General features: G+C 42.8%; 1 protein-coding gene across 1 annotated transcript in view; it reads left to right on the top strand.

The window, feature by feature from the left end:
- Kif13b (kinesin family member 13B) overlaps nucleotides 1–17,930 on the top strand; it is a 139,616-nt gene that overhangs the window by 34,542 nt on the left and 87,144 nt on the right. The window contains exons 3-7 of the mRNA XM_042699859.1: nucleotides 2,790–2,802; nucleotides 9,080–9,140; nucleotides 10,739–10,831; nucleotides 12,995–13,175; nucleotides 15,508–15,595. Of these exons, the coding sequence (XP_042555793.1) occupies nucleotides 2,790–2,802; nucleotides 9,080–9,140; nucleotides 10,739–10,831; nucleotides 12,995–13,175; nucleotides 15,508–15,595 (436 nt within the window). The remainder of the gene's footprint in view (nucleotides 1–2,789; nucleotides 2,803–9,079; nucleotides 9,141–10,738; nucleotides 10,832–12,994; nucleotides 13,176–15,507; nucleotides 15,596–17,930) is intronic.

Here is a 17,930-nt window from a genome sequence, read left to right as displayed (position 1 = left end):
GAGTAGAAGAATGAAAGGCCATGGATTTGGGAGCCAGAAGATGTTGTTTTGTACCAAAGATCCATGACTGCTTATTACTGTGTGCTGGACTGGCTGTTAGTTTTTCTGAGCTTTAAGTTTTTTTTGTCGGTGAAGCTATTCAAAACAGCATCTTGCAGAGTTTCTGGGAGTATTGAAGGAAGTGGTGCACTGTACCCCGGCCTCTCACCAGTATTTCAGACATGCAGCTTTCATTACCCACAGCTAGGTTTTAGATGAAGCTGTAGCTAATTGAGGCAAGGGTGCTTCTCTTTTGGGAAGACCTGTAGAATGGTAACAGCATGTGTGGGTCACCTGTGCTGCACACCGCTAGTCTTCCTGTCAGGAGGTTTTTCCATATCTCCTATTCCAGAGACGTTATTGTCTCTTATGCTACACTGGGTGTTATTCCAAACTCTTTTTTTTTTTTTTTTGTCAGTCATGGGGCTTAAAGTCTGGGCTGGGTGCTGTCCCTCAGCTCTTCAGCTCAAGGCAAGTGCTCTACCACTTGAGCCACAGTACCACTTCTGGTTTTCTGGTGGTTAATTGGAGATAAAAGTCTTGTAGACTTTCCTGCCCTGGCTGGCTTTGAACCGTGATCCTCATATCTCAGCCTCCTGAGTAGCCAGGATTACAGGATTACAGCCGCCAGTGCCCGGCTCACTCCAAACTCTTATTAGACACGTGTGGCCATTGCTGGTGTTTCCAGGATGTTTTGGGGTTCTTATCTAAAATCATTTGGTACAAATCAATGTTTCCTTTGGAGAAACATTTTATATGACAAGAGGACAAGAAGATATACAGATTGTTGAAAGCAGACATTTTCATTTTTTTTCTTATTGTCAAGGTAATTCTTTTTTTTTTTTTTTTTTTTTGGTCCGGTTGTGGGCCTGAACTCTGGGCCTGGGCGCTGTCCCTCAGCTCTTCAGCTCAAGGCTAGCGCTCTACCACTTGAGCCACAGCACCACTTCTGGCTTTTTTTTCTTTTTGCTTATGTGGTGCTGAAGAATTGAACCCAGGGCCTCATGCATGCAAGGCAAACACTCTACCACTGAGTCACCTTCCCAGCCCGGAAATTTTTTTTTTTTGAGACAGGGTCTCATGTAGTCCAGACTGGCCTTGAACTGATGATCCTCCTGCTTTAGCCTTCTGAGTGCTGGAATTACAAGTGTGTGCCACCACACCCAGCTTTATTCTTAAATTGCCTGATTTTGGTAGTAGGCTGATTATGTGAGTGAATCCTGCTGCTTTTAGGAATTATACAGTCTGAAGCGTTGAGAGCTGAAGGTCATGTCTACTCTCCTGTGTTCAGGAAAAAATGTACATGTACATATTTATGTGTGTAGTGGGAGTAGGCGGGAGAGAGGAAGGCGGTGGTGGCTGTTAACAATGGGAGATTTGGAGGTGGAAGGTCCATGGGAGTTCTTTGTACTTTGTCACAACTTGGATATGCACATGGTGCGATGTTCTTGTACCCTGGGGAGGTATAAGCCTGTGGTCATTTCAGGGTTAAAGTGACTGGGTAAATATAGAGGAGTGAGTATTGAGTAATGGAGTAAGAACTCCAGAAATTAGCTTTTCTTTTGATGCATGCTTTCTTGAGGACAGAATTCACTTTTTTGTAGAAGGTTCTATGTTGATAAGAGAGTAAGCTGCTGCTTTGGAAAAGTAGAGAAAAATACTTGAAATTAGATAAGAAGTGTTAAGACAGGGTCTCACCATGTAGTCTGGGCTGGCCTTGAACTCTAAATTGTGCTGCCTCAGTCTCCTGAGTGCTGGGACTATAGGTGTGTACCACCATGCTGAGCTCAGAAGGCTTTTTTTTTTCTGCTTATAATAGTTATACTTGGGGAGAGGGGAGTTCATTACTACATTTCCACACGTTTATGCTGTATTCCCATCAGTTTCACTCCCCCTTCACACCCCTTGCCCTCCTCTCCTGAAGAACTATCATGCCCAGCAGGTTTCCTCATTTCATTTTCATAGTTGCAAACAATCTGTTGCAACAGTATTCAATCCATCGGCCCCATTAGTACTCACCACCCAGAGCCTGTTTCTCACCCCCACCCCTTGCTGACCATCAGCTTTTGTTGAGTGTCTCTGTGTTGCTGTTATAAGGACTTCCAATGTGTTATGCAGTTATTTGCCCCCCTTCCCCCCATTCTCCCCTCTCCTTCCTCTCCTGAAGAGTTTCAGATCTTTTTTATTCATTTACTTATTTTTGCTGGTCCTGAGGCTTGAACTTAGGGCCTTCTGGATACTGTTCCTGAGCGTCTTTGTGCTCAAGGCTAATACTCTATCACTTGAGCCACCACTCCACCTCCAGTTTTTTCTCAATAGTTTATTGGAGATAAGAGTCTCACAGACTTTTTGCCTGGTCTGGCTTGGAACCGTGATCCTCAGATCTCAGTCTCCTGATAGCTAAGATTACAAGCATGAGACATCAGTGCCAAGCTTGGAAGATCTTTTAAAAGAAATATTTATAATTCATATACAAAGATATGCCAAAATATAAAAGGTAGGAAAATTAGAACTTTTGTCCAGGTAGTCTTTTTTTTTCTGGTGGAGAGATACAAGTTAGTTTTCCTTAATTAGTAATTCCCTACACTGAAAGTTAATTGATTATTAATTTAAAAGTAGTATTTTGTTTTTCTTACTGCAGTTCTTTGTTGTGGTTTATATTATCACTTTTCAAGAAGTATTTTCTAAACTAAATTTCTTTCTAACTCTCCTTTCTTTCATGTCAACGGTGGCATCTCCTGGGAACTCAGCGGGCAGCCGAAGGTAAGAAACTTGTTTTGTTGTAAGATGTTTATGCAGGTTGTTGAAGTACTGGGCATTTTCTTCTCAAAACTAAAAATGTTTTCACCCTGGCAGTTTATAAGGGACAGCTGTCAGCCTTCTCCCAAGCCCGAAACTACCACGCACTGGCACAGGATGGGTGGAGGTTTATGGAAAGCTGTGTTTGCACTCTGACCAGTTCTGCCCAGTCTCCTAGCAACACCAACACAGATTTCCTTGTGTGCCATGGATTGGCACAGAACTGGTAGTTCCAAAGTCTGGTTGCTCCTTTCTAGGCCAATTCATTCTCCTGGCTCCTCAGCCAGCTGGGATGGCATTGCCACACCCCTAGAAACCTGTGGGCTCCCAGCTTCCGCCAGAGGCTGCAGATTGGAGCCAGGCTCTAGGGGAATCTCCGTCTCCCCAGGGGTTTACAGTGCTGACCCACACAAGGACTGTATTTTTAACATGACCAGGGTCTTCTTAAAGCTACTTAGGACTTCCAGGAAATTCAGTTTCATCTACATTCTTGGGGCTTGTTTTCATTTTAGAGCCTGTGGTTGAATTTAATTCTATTCTCTGTTATTGTTGCTAAAATATGTGTAGACATAGTATTTGGGCCTCTGAAAGATGACTAGTTGATAAGGCAATATTCTTTCTTTCCTTGCTGCTGCTTTTTCTCTCCTTTTTCTTTTTCTTTCTTTCCTTACTTCCAAAGATAGGGTCTCACTGTATAGCCCAGACTAGCCTTGAACATACTTTTATTTTTTATTTTTTTTATTTTTTGGGTCCGGTTGTGGGGCTTGAACTCTGGGCCTGGGAGCTGTCCCTCAGCTCTTCAGCTCAAGGCTAGCGCTCTACCACTTGAGCCGCAGTGCCACTTCCGGCTTTTTTCTTTTTGCTTATGTGGTGCTGAGGAATCGAACCCAGGGCCTCAGGCATGCAAGGCAAGCACTCTACCACTGAGCCACCTTCCCAGCCCCTTGAACATACTTTTATGACTCACGTGGGGCTTGAACTTGAGAGTCTCCTAGGTATTTTGTACCATACCTGGTCAGCACTTACTCATATTTCCTGTGAAAGAAGGTGGTGTGTGTGTGTGTGCGCGCGCGCGTATGTGTGTGTGTGTGCGTGTGTGCGCGCGTGCCAGTATGCCAGTCCCAAGGCTTGAACTCAAGGCCTGGGTACTGTCCCTGAGCTTTTTTTGCTCAAGGCTGGGGCTCTACCACTTAACTCATAGCTCCATTTCTAGCTTTTTGCTGGTTATTTGGAGATAAGAGTTTCACGGACTTTCCTGCCTTGGCTAGCTCTGAACTATGACTCTCAGATCTTAGCCTCCTGAGTAGCTAGAATTGCAGGCATAAACTACTGAGACCTGGCTTTTGTTTTTCAAGCTGACAGAATTACTATGCAGAAATTCTGTGCAGGAATCATTTCACTCTATTTTCTTTAATTCAGGTATATCTCCACGTTTAGAAAAATGCTTTGTAGACTAAAAAATATGGAAACATTACTAATACCGGTGGTCATCTAGGGAATAGGATATACTTGGTAGACATTTTTTACTTTATAAAAGCTTCTGTGTTGTTTATTAATGTGAATGTATATTTCTTTCTCCTGACAAAAACATTTTTTTAATGTAAAGGAATAATGTTTATTTAGAAAAAGATGGGCTTGACTTGAACCCATTGCCTGGAAGGTACTAGAGTAATTTATAGAGCTGTGAAAACTTCATGAGGATCATTGAATTTTTATTTCAGTAAATACGCAGTAAGTGTTTAATACTTCCCAGCTCTGAGCTGAGCTGTGGCGCTGTCACATACAGGAGGAGAAGCTAGGCAACACTGAGTTTATAGTTTGAGCTAAAAGGGAACGGGGTGGGGGAGGGGACCACAGCCACATAACTTTTCTATTATGGTATGGTATATGGTATAATTGTTCAACTTTACTATTAGTTTTTGTTCATCTCCTACTGTGCCTACTTTATAAGTTAACTTTATTATAGGTCAAATGCATAGGGAAGCATGGCAGGTATAGACTTGGGTTCCATTTGTGGTTTCTGGCACCGGTGGAGGGTCTTGGATGTGTCTCCTGCGGGTAAGGGATTGCTGTGATTTGGGTGACTGTGGAATAGGGCTAATGTAGCCTAGTTGTGCAGTGTGGGCTTTTGAGCCTCACTGCCAGTTTAAGCTCTGAGTTTAAATCACACTTCTCTTCCAGCTGTGGCTTTTTACCTTTTTTTATATAGTTTCCTTTGAACTAGGCCTCCTCATGGCCCAGGGTATTGCTACGATTATTTCAGTGATAGCTTTTCTAATGAGATCAAGAATAATGTGATTGATTGATAAAGAATCTGGAAGTCAACTTTCAGATTCTTTTTTTTTTTTTTGTCAGTGTGGGGCTTGAATTCTGGGCTTGAGCACTATCCTGCACTCTTCAGCTCAAGGCGAGCACTCTACTGCTTGAGGCACAGCACCACTTCCGGTTTTCTAGTGGTTAATTGGAGATAACAGTCTCCTGGACCTTTCTGCCTGAGCTGGCTTTGAACCATGATCCTCAGATCTCAGCCTCCTGAGTAGCTAGGATTACAGGCGTGAGCCACTGGTGCCTGGCATCAGATTCTTCATCAAGGATAAAACCCAATACTAACAGAGGAGAGTGCCAGGTAGAAGTCAGTGTCTGATACATTTACACATGTCATGAGGCGTTGAACAACAGCTTACCTTGAAAAAAAAGAATCAGGATACTTTCTGCTTAGCTTGTTGAAAGAATTAAATGATGGATGAGAGCTGAGAGCTAGAACAGAAGCAAGTTAATTTGGGCATTGCATTTTGTGTAATGCTCCTCTATGACAGTTATTCCACATGGTGGGTGGCAAATGGAGTTTGTGCATCATGATGCACAGTTCCTTGTGACTGTCTTCCATCTCTTCCTCCTGCTTTCCTGTGAATCTGAGACTCACTCCTAGTGAACCAGCACTGTGGGTGGATTTATTGATACTCAGCTCTGGGAAAGGTGAAAGGTGAACAATGGTACCTCAGGACTGTTTCTGTGCATGGGTTTTCGGGGCTGTGGGCCTCCTGCCTCTTTGTGGGATTTGTCCGTGCTTTGCAAAATTCTGGCCTCACTGCTGAGGAGCACACGGGGAGCCAGCGTCTCCCCTACTTTCTCCTGTGCACGAAGACCTGGGAATTTCCATCCTTCCTGCTCAGATGCATGTGAGCTCTCATCTTCTTGGGTGCTGACGGGATCCTCCCCTGCCCTCTTTAGCTGGCATCCTGGACCCTCCTAGGACTCCTGTGTCCTTTGCTGGCACCTCCAAATGCAGGGCTTGAACTCAATTTCCCAGGGAGCTCATCCCATCCCCAGAAGCTCATCAGTCTCATGGCAACTTTCATTTTTATGTTTACTTCAATTCTGATTCAGGCATGAACAATGTTGCTTAAGCAAAACTTGCTCTCCTCCCAGTCGCCCTCCCTTTGGGCCTTTCCCCACTTCATTTTGAACTAATTTTAGGAAGTGATGGGGAAATGATTTTGACAGGCCGACAGTTCACCGTCATAATGTAATTTCTTTGCTTACAAAAGTTAACTTTTGTACTTCTGGTCCAGATAGCCTTGTGAGTTCACATAGAAACATGGACTCTGGCAGTGCTAAATACAGAACAGAACAGGGACAGTTCAAGTATCTTAAAATACCAAAACCAGGCCTTCATACAAACAGCACTCAGAGTCCCTCCAAAAACTCCCAGTAAGCTGAGCTGAGAGAGCCTACTGGGCTTTGGAATTAGGCACAGGTTCTCCAAAAATGATTGACGTTCAACAGAGCCCTGTTGTGCAGTTGCTCACCATGGGAAAACTGATGTGGGTGAGGTACCTACTTGACTGAAGGCTTAAAAACGCTGAGACAGTCTTGGCCACCGCCTCTGAGCCGAGGCCGGTTGGTAGGAGGGAGGAGAGACACTGGGCCTGGGAATACCAGCGCTGGATATGGCAGCGTAAGCCGCCATGTAAAGGGGCTATTGGGAGAGGGGAAATACACGTTCGTGTAAACCACAAATACTCCCAATTAAGGATTAGTTGAAGCTAACGTAAAAAGATACAAGCTCAGTGAGGTGGCTCATACCCATAATCCCAGCTAAGTGGGAGGCAGGGTAGGGTGATCTTGGTCAAAGGCCACCCTGGGCAAGAAACAAGACTGTATGTGCAAAATCATTGAAAGAAGGCTGGAGCCATGGCTCAAGTAGTAGAGCATCTGTCTAGTAGGTGTTGGAGACCCTGAGTTCACACCTCAACAAACATACAAAAAAGCAATCTCCCCCCCACCCCATGGAAACCATTATCAGGAAGGCCAGCAGCAAAGTCTGTGACTGGGAGAGTTTGATGAATGGTAAACTGGGGTGAATTTTAAACATTCACACTTAAAATTAATTATAAAACATGAACAAATGGATAAACCATTTAGAAATCCAAAGAAGATGAAAGATATAATTAGTAAAGTAAAAATTGCAAAAGAACTACTTCATATTTTGGTAAAAAGCAAAAGATTAAAAATAGAAATAATTGGTTTGATCCCATTTTTCTGTTTTTATTTTTGTACTTTTTAAAAATTTTTTGGTCAGTTTTGTGGGTCTTGAACTCTGGGTCTAGGCACTGTCCCTCAGCTCTTCAGCTCAAGGCGAGTGCTCTACCACTGGAGCCACAGTGCCACTTCCAGTTTTCTGGTGGTTAGTTGGAGATAAGAGTCTCATGGACTTTTCTGCCCAGGTTGGCTTTGAACTGTGATCCTCAGATCTCAGCCTCATGAGTAGCTAGGATGACAGGCATGGGCCACCAGCACCTGGTGATTTTTTTTTTGTACAATTTTTATTAGCATCAGGGGCTTTATTTTACAATGTCCATACATGCATAAATGCACCTTGTCAGATTGACAAGACCCTGGTCCCCCAACTCCCACGCCTGTCATTTTCCCTCCTCTCCTTCTCCCTCCTGAACAAATCTCCACAAGCTTCACTGTGCCATCCACAGGTTCACCCTCCTTCACCTTCTCCACCTGCCCTGCCCTTCTCCCACTGAGACTCCCCGAGACCCACACCCCAGACAAGGCCTGTCTTACATTTCTGGTATTTCCATTGATTTTTTTAACCTTTTTTTTTTCTTGTTTGTTCAAAGAAGTTTCAATATGGCATCTCACACTTGGATATGCAGTAGTGTATACAGATTGACCCCTTATTTACTCTTACTTTTCCACCTCATTATCCTGACACTCAACACCTTTGGTGAATTTCATTTTGCTATCTTCCTTCACAGATATACACTGTGTTTTGGTATTGTTCATCCTCCAATACTTTCCCAATTTTCTCCTTCACACGTTTTCTTCTTATGTTTGATGCATATATTTTTGTGTACATGTGTAGTCATATCCAGACAGCCAACACCTTTTCACCAATGTGATCATTTTTTCATTAAAGTCTTATGTACTTCTAAATGATGAACTTATGTGTATTATTGTTTAAATAATCTATTTTGTAGTTACTCTTGGCATGCTGTAGTGAGCATCTTTTTATTATTTAAAAACATCTTCAAGCCGGACGCCGGTGGCTCATGCCTGTAATCCTAGCTACTTAGGAGGCTGAGATGTGAGGATCACGGTTCAAAGCCAGCCCAGGCAGGAAAGTCCGTGAGACTCCTATTTCCAGTAAAGCACTAGACAACCAGAAGTGGTGCTGTGGCTCAACCGGTAGAGTGCTTGCCTTGAAGAGCTGAGAGACAGCGCCCAAGCCCAGAGTTCAAGCCCTACTACCTACCAAAAAAAAAAAAATTCATTTTCTTTGTTTACAACGTCAAAGCAGAAAATTTATGCAATAATAAAAGATCACCAATATCACCATGAAAATGTTAACTTTGTGCCAAGTGTGGTGAGTCTTAGGAAGGTGAGATCTGAGCATCATGGTTCAAAGCCAACCTGGGCAGACAAAATTGAGACACAGTTAACTAGCAAAAAGCTGGAACTGGTGGCTCAAGTGGTATAGTATCAGAAACAGTGAACAGAAAGAGCTTAGTAAGAGCACCAGTGCTCTGAGTTCAAGCCCAGCACCAGGACATGCATATACACAAGAAACTTCCACCAAACAAAAATAAGCTCTTTAACTGTATGTGGGTATAACTGTATGCATATTGTTTTGTCACTATTGTGAGCAATTCTGAGTGCCCTGACATTATAATATCACATGTTAGCATACATGTTCCTTTTGCATACTGACTTTCTCACTTTTCAACAGGTGTTTGCTTATGATCATTGTTTCTGGTCCATGGATGAATCTGTCCGAGAAAAATATGCAGGTAACAGAATACAGCCCTCTAGGGTACTACTAACAGTATAGGAGGGGTGCTTTATATAAATAATTATAGTTTTCAAGCACTGTACAGACTGCTTCCACCAGTGTTTGTTGTTAGTTTTTTTTTTTTTTTCTTTTTGTCGTGGGGCTTGAACTCTGGGCCTGAGTGCTGTTCCTTGGCTCTTCAGCTCAAGGCTAGTGCTCTACAGTGCCACTTCCGGTTTTCTGGTGGTTTATTGGAGATAAGAGTCTCACTGAGGGGCTGGGAAGGTGGCTCAGTGGTAGAGCACTTGACTTGCATGCTCGAGGCCCTGGGTTCGATTCCTCAGCACCACATAAGAAAAAAGCCAGAAGTGGCGCTGTGGCTCAAGTGGTAGAGCGCTAGCCTTGAGCTGAAGAGCTGAGGGACAGCGCCCAGGCCCAGAGTTCAGGCCCCACGACCGGACCCCCCCCAAAAAAAAAAAAAAAAAAAAGAGTCTCACTGACTTTCTTGCCTGGGCTGGCTTTGAACTGTGATCCTCAGATCTCAGCCTCCTGATAGCTAGACTTACGACCACTGGCGCCCAGCTTGTTAGGGTTTTTATAGTGTGCTGTTCTTGGTTTGAGACAATAAAATTACACAAACATGGTGTCTGAGGAGGTTGTCTGACTCAGGCCTCCAGGTCTTCCATGGGACCAGGAGCTGCCCCGTAGTCAGAGGCTTCCTGAGAAACCCATGAGATGGTCTAGAAAGGTCTCTTGTATAAGGAAGGAGGACTAGAATGTGTTGCTGGTCCTAGGCAACCATGAAACACCTGTCAGAGCTTATGCTTGTCTCTGTATTGGAGAGTGGACCATATTCCTTCCAAATTTATTTTTGCTGTTAAAGTTTGTTCTGGCACTTCCTAAACGATGATTGTCTCAAGCCTCATTTACCACACATCTAAGGCTACAGTTGCAACCTTTTCCTAACTGGTAACGCCACTTGTTTCCAAGCAGTCCTGCTAAATGTGAAGAAAGTAGAGAGAAGGCATTAGCACAAAGGAGTTTTCTGAACTCTAGTGCCCATTGAATAAAAGCATTAACTGAGTGATATGAAGTTAAATCCAGGCACACCTAGATTCCAAGTATAAATTTCAGGTATTTATGATCATGAACTGTAAGTGCATTCTGGAAGCTTCTTGGTTAGCATTTATTTAAGTGTGGCTTATAGGGAATGCTTTGCTCATTTTTCCTCCTGTGCTAACTAGAAATAACCTGGAGGACAGAAGTATTTGTCAAGTTTCCAAATCTCATTTGGAGATGAATAGGCTGCTTGTATGTTTTTTTTTTTGGGGGGGGGTCCGGTCATGGGACCTGAACTCTGGGCCTGGGTGCTGTCCCTCAGCTCTTCAGCTCAAGGCTAGTGCTCTACCACTTGAGCCACAGCGCCACTTCCGGCTTTTTTCTTTTTGCTTATGTGGTGCTGAGGAATCGAACCCAGGGCCTCTGGCATGCAAGGCATGCGCTCTACCACTGAGCCACCTTCCCATCCCGGCTGCTTGTATATTTTGAGATTTTGGATTTTTTTTTGAGTTTTAGTATGTAGAATGTTAAAACATTCCCTTCAATGTCTTTTTTTAGGCCAAGATGATGTCTTCAAGTGCCTTGGGGAAAACATCCTCCAGAATGCTTTTGATGGTTACAATGCCTGTATCTTTGCCTATGGACAGACAGGTAATGTTAGACAATATGGACTCTGAATTTATTCCTTATTCCTTTTTAGGAAATAACTATAGACAAAGTTAGGTGATAAGATTTTTTAATTGTATAATCAAATTAGGATTTGAATCCTTTCTCTTGATTTTCTCACATGGCACTGGTTGAGTTTGTTTTTCTTCCCCCTCCCTTCCTGTTTCCCTCCCCTTCCCCTGCCTTCCCCTCCCCTCCCCTCTCCTTCCTTCCTTTCCCCTCTTCTTCCTTTCTTCTTTTCTTGTCAGTTGTGAGGCTTGAATTCAGAGCCTGGGTGCTGTCCCTATGCTCTTGTGCTCAAGGCTAGTACTCTACCACTTCTGATTTTCTTTGAGTCGTTAATTGATGGGAAGAGCCTCATGGGGACTTTCCTGCCCAGGCTGGCTTCAAACTGCAGTCCTCAGATCTCAGCCTCCCGAGTAGCTAGGATTATAGGTGTGAGCCATCAGTGCTTCGTTCTTTTTTTTCTCTTTTTGTTGGTTGTGGGGCCTGAACTCTGGGCCTGGGCGCTGTCCCTGGGCTCTTCAGCTGAAGGCTAGTGCTCTACCACTTGAGCCACAGCACCACTTTCCGGCTTTTTCTGCTTATGTGGTGCTGAGGAATCGAATCCAGGGCCTCATGCGTGCAAGGCAAGCGCTCTACCACTGAGCTACCGTCCCACCCCCACCAAGTTGTTTTTTTCAAAACACACTTAATAACTGTTAAGCTTGGCACTGGCCATGCCCAGGACCTTAAGGATCATGACAGAGAAAATACCAAAAAGAATGTATGTGTTAGCATTTACTGGTTATAATGGGTAAAGAAGTTTGTTGGCGTCTGTGTCTTTGTGGTCAAGGAAAGAAAATATGAAGTGAACTAGTTTTATAGGAGTGCATTATAGAGCCTGTCCCATCAGAAACTGCTCTTTACAGCACAGTGTCGCACGGCTTCGTCAGGAGAGCAGAAGCTCTGAGTACAGCCATGCCAACCCCACTCCTGCCTCTGGCCCGCTGGGACTCGCTTCTCCTGTTTGTTCAGTGGTACAGTGTTTTCCAAGACTGTCTGGGCGAGGCTGTCATGTGGAGTGCCGTGGGCGCACCGCAGAAAGCCCTTGCGCCTGGGAAGTAGGACAGCAGTGTTAGGTGTCATGATAACGACAAAGTCTGGAGTGACAAAAGCAGTGCTGTGTAGTGGAAAACATGTTTGCACAATCACCGTGGTGGCAATAGGAAAGCATCAGACCAGTTCTGGATGGTGAGACTGTGGTGATTTAACTTACTTTCTGTATCCTCTGAATTCCCGCCTTGTTTCTGACCCTCCTCGTTTCCCTCTTCTTCCTTCCTTCACAGTTCCAGCTAGCTTCCAGTAGCCTCAGTTATCCCAATAGCCCAAACTGGCTGTGAACTTGCAGCTTTCCAGCCTTGGCTTCCTGAATGCCGGGATGGCAGGCATCCCACAGTGCTCATCTTCTGACTCTTAAAATGAATATGTTTCTATTACAATGGAGGAAAACATTTTATATTAGAAAAAGGTTATTCTTTGGTTCAGGTATTGTTTCCACAGGGGTGGTAAGTTAATTTGCTCTGGGTCCTGAAGGAATAATCTGTATTTTTTGTGTGTGTGCTGTGTATTTTTTGATTAGTGCTTGGAGCAGGCACAATTAATCATCTAGACTTCAAATCTTTTGTTTTAGGTTTGTTTGCTTTTTTTTTTTTTTTTTTGGTTGGTCATGGGGCTTGAATTCTGGGCCTAGGCACTGTCCCTCAGCTCTCCAGCTCAAGACGAGCACTCTACCACTTGAGCCACAGTGCCACCTCTGATTTTCTGGCGGTTAATTGGAGATAAGAGTCTCACAGACTTTCCTGCCCTGGCTGGCTTTGAACCATGATCCTCAGATCTCAGCCTCCTAAGTAGCTAAGATGACAGGAGTGAGCCATCAGTGCCTGGCAGGTAATTTTTAAAAACATAATTCAGGTTTTTTTTCCTTTCTAAAGCATGTTTGCTTTTTTTTCATCTTTATAATAGGAAAATTTCTGTATGTTTTAGTCTCATTGTATTTGAACATATTTCTTATTGTAATTTGAGCCCTTTGCTAAGTGGTAGGAATTTGTTATGAGCAAAGAGGGTTATGTACTTACACTTCTCAAGGAGACACTTCTAACTTTTCAGGGTCCGGAAAATCTTATACCATGATGGGCACCACTGACCAGCCTGGATTAATACCAAGACTCTGCAGTGGACTCTTTGAAAGAACCCAGAAGGAAGAAAATGAAGAGCAGAGTTTTAAAGTAGAAGTGTCCTACATGGAAATTTACAATGAAAAAGTTCGAGATCTTCTTGATCCCAAAGGGTAAAAACTAAGAATTTAGTGTTGGAATATTGTGGGCTAAAAGAGACTAAATAAGTTGACTTATATGAAATTAACGTATTGAACGCTGCCATCAAGTTGTAAGCGTTTTGTTTTGTTGGTCCTAGGGCTTGAACTCAGGGCCTGGGTGCTGTCCCTGAGCTTCTTTTGCTCAAGGCTAGGCTCTACCATTTGAGTCACAGTACTACTTCAGCTTTTTCTGAGTTTAGAGACATGAGTCTTATATACTTTCCTGCTCTGGCTGGCTTTGAACTATGATCTTTAGATCTTAGCCTCCTGAGTAGCTAGGATTACAGGTGTGAGCCACTGGTGCCTGGCAAGTTTTAAGTTTTGTGGTTGATTAGTTGATTGATTGATTGATTTGGTTATGGGGCTTGAACTTGGGGCCTGGGTGCTGTTCCTGAGCTCTTTTTACTCAGGGCTAGCGCTCTACCACTTGAGCCACAGCTCCACTTCTGGTTTTCTGGTGATTAATTAGAGATAAGAGTCTCATAGACTTACTGCCTGGGCTGGTTTTGAACTGTGATCCTCAGATCTCAGCCTCCTGAGTAGGATTACAGGCATGAGCTACCAGTGCAAGGCTGTGATTTATTTTTAATTACATGGTATGGCTTCCCACAACCCATTCTGGGATTTGAGCTCGTGAGAGAGGCACTGAGAGCAGGCAGAACAATCGAGCAGCATGTACTGTCACTGCCATCCTTTCTCAGACTCGCCCAGAGCCACAAATAAAAAGCATGTAGTGAGAAGTAGTCATTCAGCATCAGCACATCTGGTGCCCTCCAAAAATGTGTAAGCCAATCAATGTAGATGGAATTCAGTGCCTGGTATGCAGGCTGTGACGAGAAGAAGGGACATAATCAGAGGTTTGGAACTTGGTCTTTCAGATAGATAATTTGAAACTTTCTTGGGGAGAAAACAGTGCCCAGGATCTCATGGCACTGGAAGAGAAGTGGCTCTGAAGCAGCAGAGGCCTTCAGCAGTGACGCACTCACCTGCAGCCACAGCAGAATGTACTGTGGAGAGTGGGTGGTGACTGAAGAGGCCTGATCACTGCACGGATTCCTGGAGGGAGAGAGACGGATGGGGCCACGGCTGTGCCTGCCATGTAAAAACAGCATTACCAAGGCTAGAGGGCTCACCGGGGCTGGGGCTTGCAGGGAGAGGGAGAGTGAGTTATGTTGGGATGGGGCGCAGAGTCAAGGAAAGATGATCTGAGACTCAGCCAATCAAGAGAAATAGAACCTCTCAGTTCTTCCTCCATAACTCTCTTTGACAAAGATAATGATCTTCTCTAGGAAGATGAATTAGTGCTTTTTAAAAAACATGTATTTATTGTGCTGAGCTAATGCTTGTTAGGCACCATGCACATCAGAGGAAGTGCTTATAGTGTGGACGGAATCATTTGTAGCAAGTGATTGTAGGCACAGTGCAGTTTACTTTTCACTTCTAGGAGAACAAAGGAGGAGCTACTGGCTTTGCTCAGAGCAGAAGAGCAGGTCTCCTGGGGAGCACTTGGGGAATTCTGTGCTGAGAGGGCGTTTGTCCCCCCGAGAAGTGAGGGAGAGCCGTTCCTGCGTAGGACTCACACGGCTTGTCCTGAGGGTGGCGTGGACAGCGGGACCCAGCAGTTCAGGGGTGTCGGAGGGAAGTGTGGATGGGTGCATTATGTGTGCTATTTATGTTTGTGGCAGAGCTCTTTTGCTGGATTTACCAGTTCTTGAGTTGCCAAGAGGTTTTTTTTTTTTAATTGTAAAGAAATATTAATTTCTATTTTATTGAATCTTTTTTCTTACATTCATTGAAATGATGATAGTTTTTCCTTTTTCAGTGTGATTTTTTTCCCCTCCAATGTTAAAACAACCTGCACAGCCTTAGATAGGCCCATTGTTGTGTTTTGAAACCTTTATTAAGTACATTTTGTTGTTTTTGTTCCTTTGTCTTCGTTCACGACTGAGCTGGGTCTGTCGTTTTCTTGCACAGTTAACATTTATTGAGTTTCTATCTTTGTGCTGCATTCTGTGATATGACAAGAAGATTGTTCCTCTTTATCTGACTCTGCATTCTTTGTGGTAGTAAGTGGACGTCCCACAGCTTACCCTTTTGAGTGATGTGGTATTTCACCACATTATGAAGTCTTTTTCCTCAGCAAAGATTTTAAAGTTTGCTTTAAATTCTTTAGGGATCAGGTTCTTTGGTTTCATTTATTTGAGAGGGTCTTTCTTGAATTAAGTATTATTTCTATGAAGCCCAGTTGAATTCTATTAAAGGCAGTTTATTGTTAATAAATTATTGCTTTCTTCCTCATGATCAGAAGCCGTCAAACACTGAAAGTCAGAGAGCACAGTGTGTTGGGACCCTATGTGGATGGACTTTCTAAACTGGCTGTTACAAGCTACAAGGTAACCACACCTTTTGTATGAACTATGTAGACTTAGTATAGCTTTTAACTGTTTGGTTTGTTGCTTTGAAAAATTAAATATAAATTAACTACACTTAATAAGTTACTTATTAAAAATTCTTAAAAAATATGTTGGAGACTAGTCAGTCACCCAGGGCTAAATATAATGAGGCTTTTCAATGAAGCTATGGGGTTGTCAGACTTAATCATCTAAAAAGGGTTTAGAAGAGATAAGTAACTTGTGAATTTCATTTTTTGTTGTTACTTTATTCTGTGGCCCTTTTCTACCTTTCTTATAGTTAATGATTTTACTTTGAGGCATTTTATTTATTGGGTTAGAATTCCTTAAACATTAGTCGTTTTCATTTGTGCAGTGAGGTAGACTTCTTTAACTTTCAAACTTTTTAAAGTATATAGATCAGTTCAAGATTGTGTTCAACTACATGTACTATAAAAATATGACAGGATTTAAGTTTTTGAAATATGGGTTATTATCTGATTTGTCCATTATGTACCCATAGTGTCTAGAGAGTACATGACACATGGTAGGTATATCTGACTGACTGAATGAAAGATCAAATGCTGACTTCAACAAGGCTTTTGGAGGTAGACAGCTGGCATGGTGGCTCCCTGGAGTTGCTGAGAGGCCTCGGATCCTTTCCTATCTCACGTCTGTGTTCCCATAGTTCGAGATGCTCTTACAACTAAGGGATACATACCTATTCCTTTAAGGAAAATGCCCAGATGATCTTTATTCTATTTTACCTCTTATTTGTGGATGTTTAATCACATGGTAAGGCTTAGCTGCAAGGGTATCTGGGAAATGTAGTCTCAATTTTGCCACAGTGAACAGAGCTAAAGAGGAATCTGCTGACGTTAACTAAAGATAGGATTCTTTTACCTGGACAACAGGAGGCAATTTGTTGGCTCTTTTACACGTATCAATTCTTATTCCTCCCCCAAATCCTTAGTGGGTAGGTGATTTATTTTCTTTTTATTCACTTATTTTTGTGGTCCTGGGGACTAAACGTCTTGGTCATGCCAGAGAGTGCTCTCCCACTGAGCTGTGTGTCCTGCAGCCTAGTAGATAATTTTATAACTCTGTTTTATGACTAAGGACATGAAAATTCAGATTGGTTAAGTGAGTTGTTTAGAGCTCACCACATTTTTTTTAGGTTTTTATACATGCTTTATTTGTGATAGTAAAAATGCTCAAACATTCCAAGCATTGTACTACAGCTTATAACATTTTTAAACATATAAACTCCATCATCTTTCTTTTATATTCTTTTTATTAACAGTCCAATAGGAATCTATTAGCAATCCAATAGAAATCTATCTCAAAAATCTCTGTGTTCAAATTTTTAAAAACATGTCTGGTAATGTATACAGGGGTTACATGATATTTTTTTTGTAAATTTTTCTGGTGACACAGAGGCTTTGAACTCAAGGCCGTGTACTTGCTAGGTAGGCATTCTATCGATTGAGCTATACCTCCAACCCTTTTCATTTTAGGTAGTTTTCATATAAAGTGTCTCCTTTATGCCAGGGCCATCCTGGACTTCAGTCTTTTATTTATGCTTCCTTCATAGCTAACGTGTTAAGTATGTGCTATGTTACCCAGCCTTTTTGTATTGATTGGGTAGGTTTTGTGAACTTTTTGCCAAGAACTGTTGTCTTCCTATCTCTGTCTCTGCAGTAGCCAGGATTATACATTTTTGTTTTTGTTTTACTATGTGTATATGTATGCTTATTTTATCTAGGGTTTTTTAACTCATAAACTTGTATTTTTTTTTGGGGGGGGGATCCAGTTGTGGGGCCTGGGCGCTGTCCCTCAGCTCTTCAGCTCAAGGGTAGCGCTCTACCACTTGAGCCACAGGGCTACTTCTGGCTTTTTTATTTTGCTTATATGGTGCTGAGGAATCGAACCCAGGGCCTCAGGCATGCAAGGCAATCGCTCTACCACTGAGCCACCTTCCCAGCCCTATAAACTTGTATTTTTTTGACAAAAACATTTTAGGTTTTTCAAATTTCTTTCTTCACTGCTTTTTAAAATATTGTGATTGTACTGCCTTAACCTCCGCAGTGATGGGATTATAGGCAAGACCACCAGTCAGATTCCTAAAGTAGATGAGTACTGTCTATCACGGGTGACTTTTCTGAGTCAAAACTGCCACTTTTTTTCTGTGGTTTCAGAAAGTAATATACTTTACTTGACCTTCAGAGATAGCTTTGTTGTAGTCTGTGGGATTTAATGCTGAGTGGAATACAACCTATAAACTACAAATGTTGCTAAGGGCGAAACTTGCAATGTATTTCATAGTGCTGGGAGATTT

This window comes from Dipodomys spectabilis, unplaced genomic scaffold (assembly GCF_019054845.1).
Source record: "Dipodomys spectabilis isolate Male_0828 unplaced genomic scaffold, ASM1905484v1 ptg000263l, whole genome shotgun sequence".
Classification (NCBI taxonomy): Eukaryota; Metazoa; Chordata; class Mammalia; order Rodentia; family Heteromyidae; genus Dipodomys; species Dipodomys spectabilis.
Note: the sequence above shows the minus strand (reverse complement) of the source record. Positions and strands in the feature narration are given on the sequence as shown.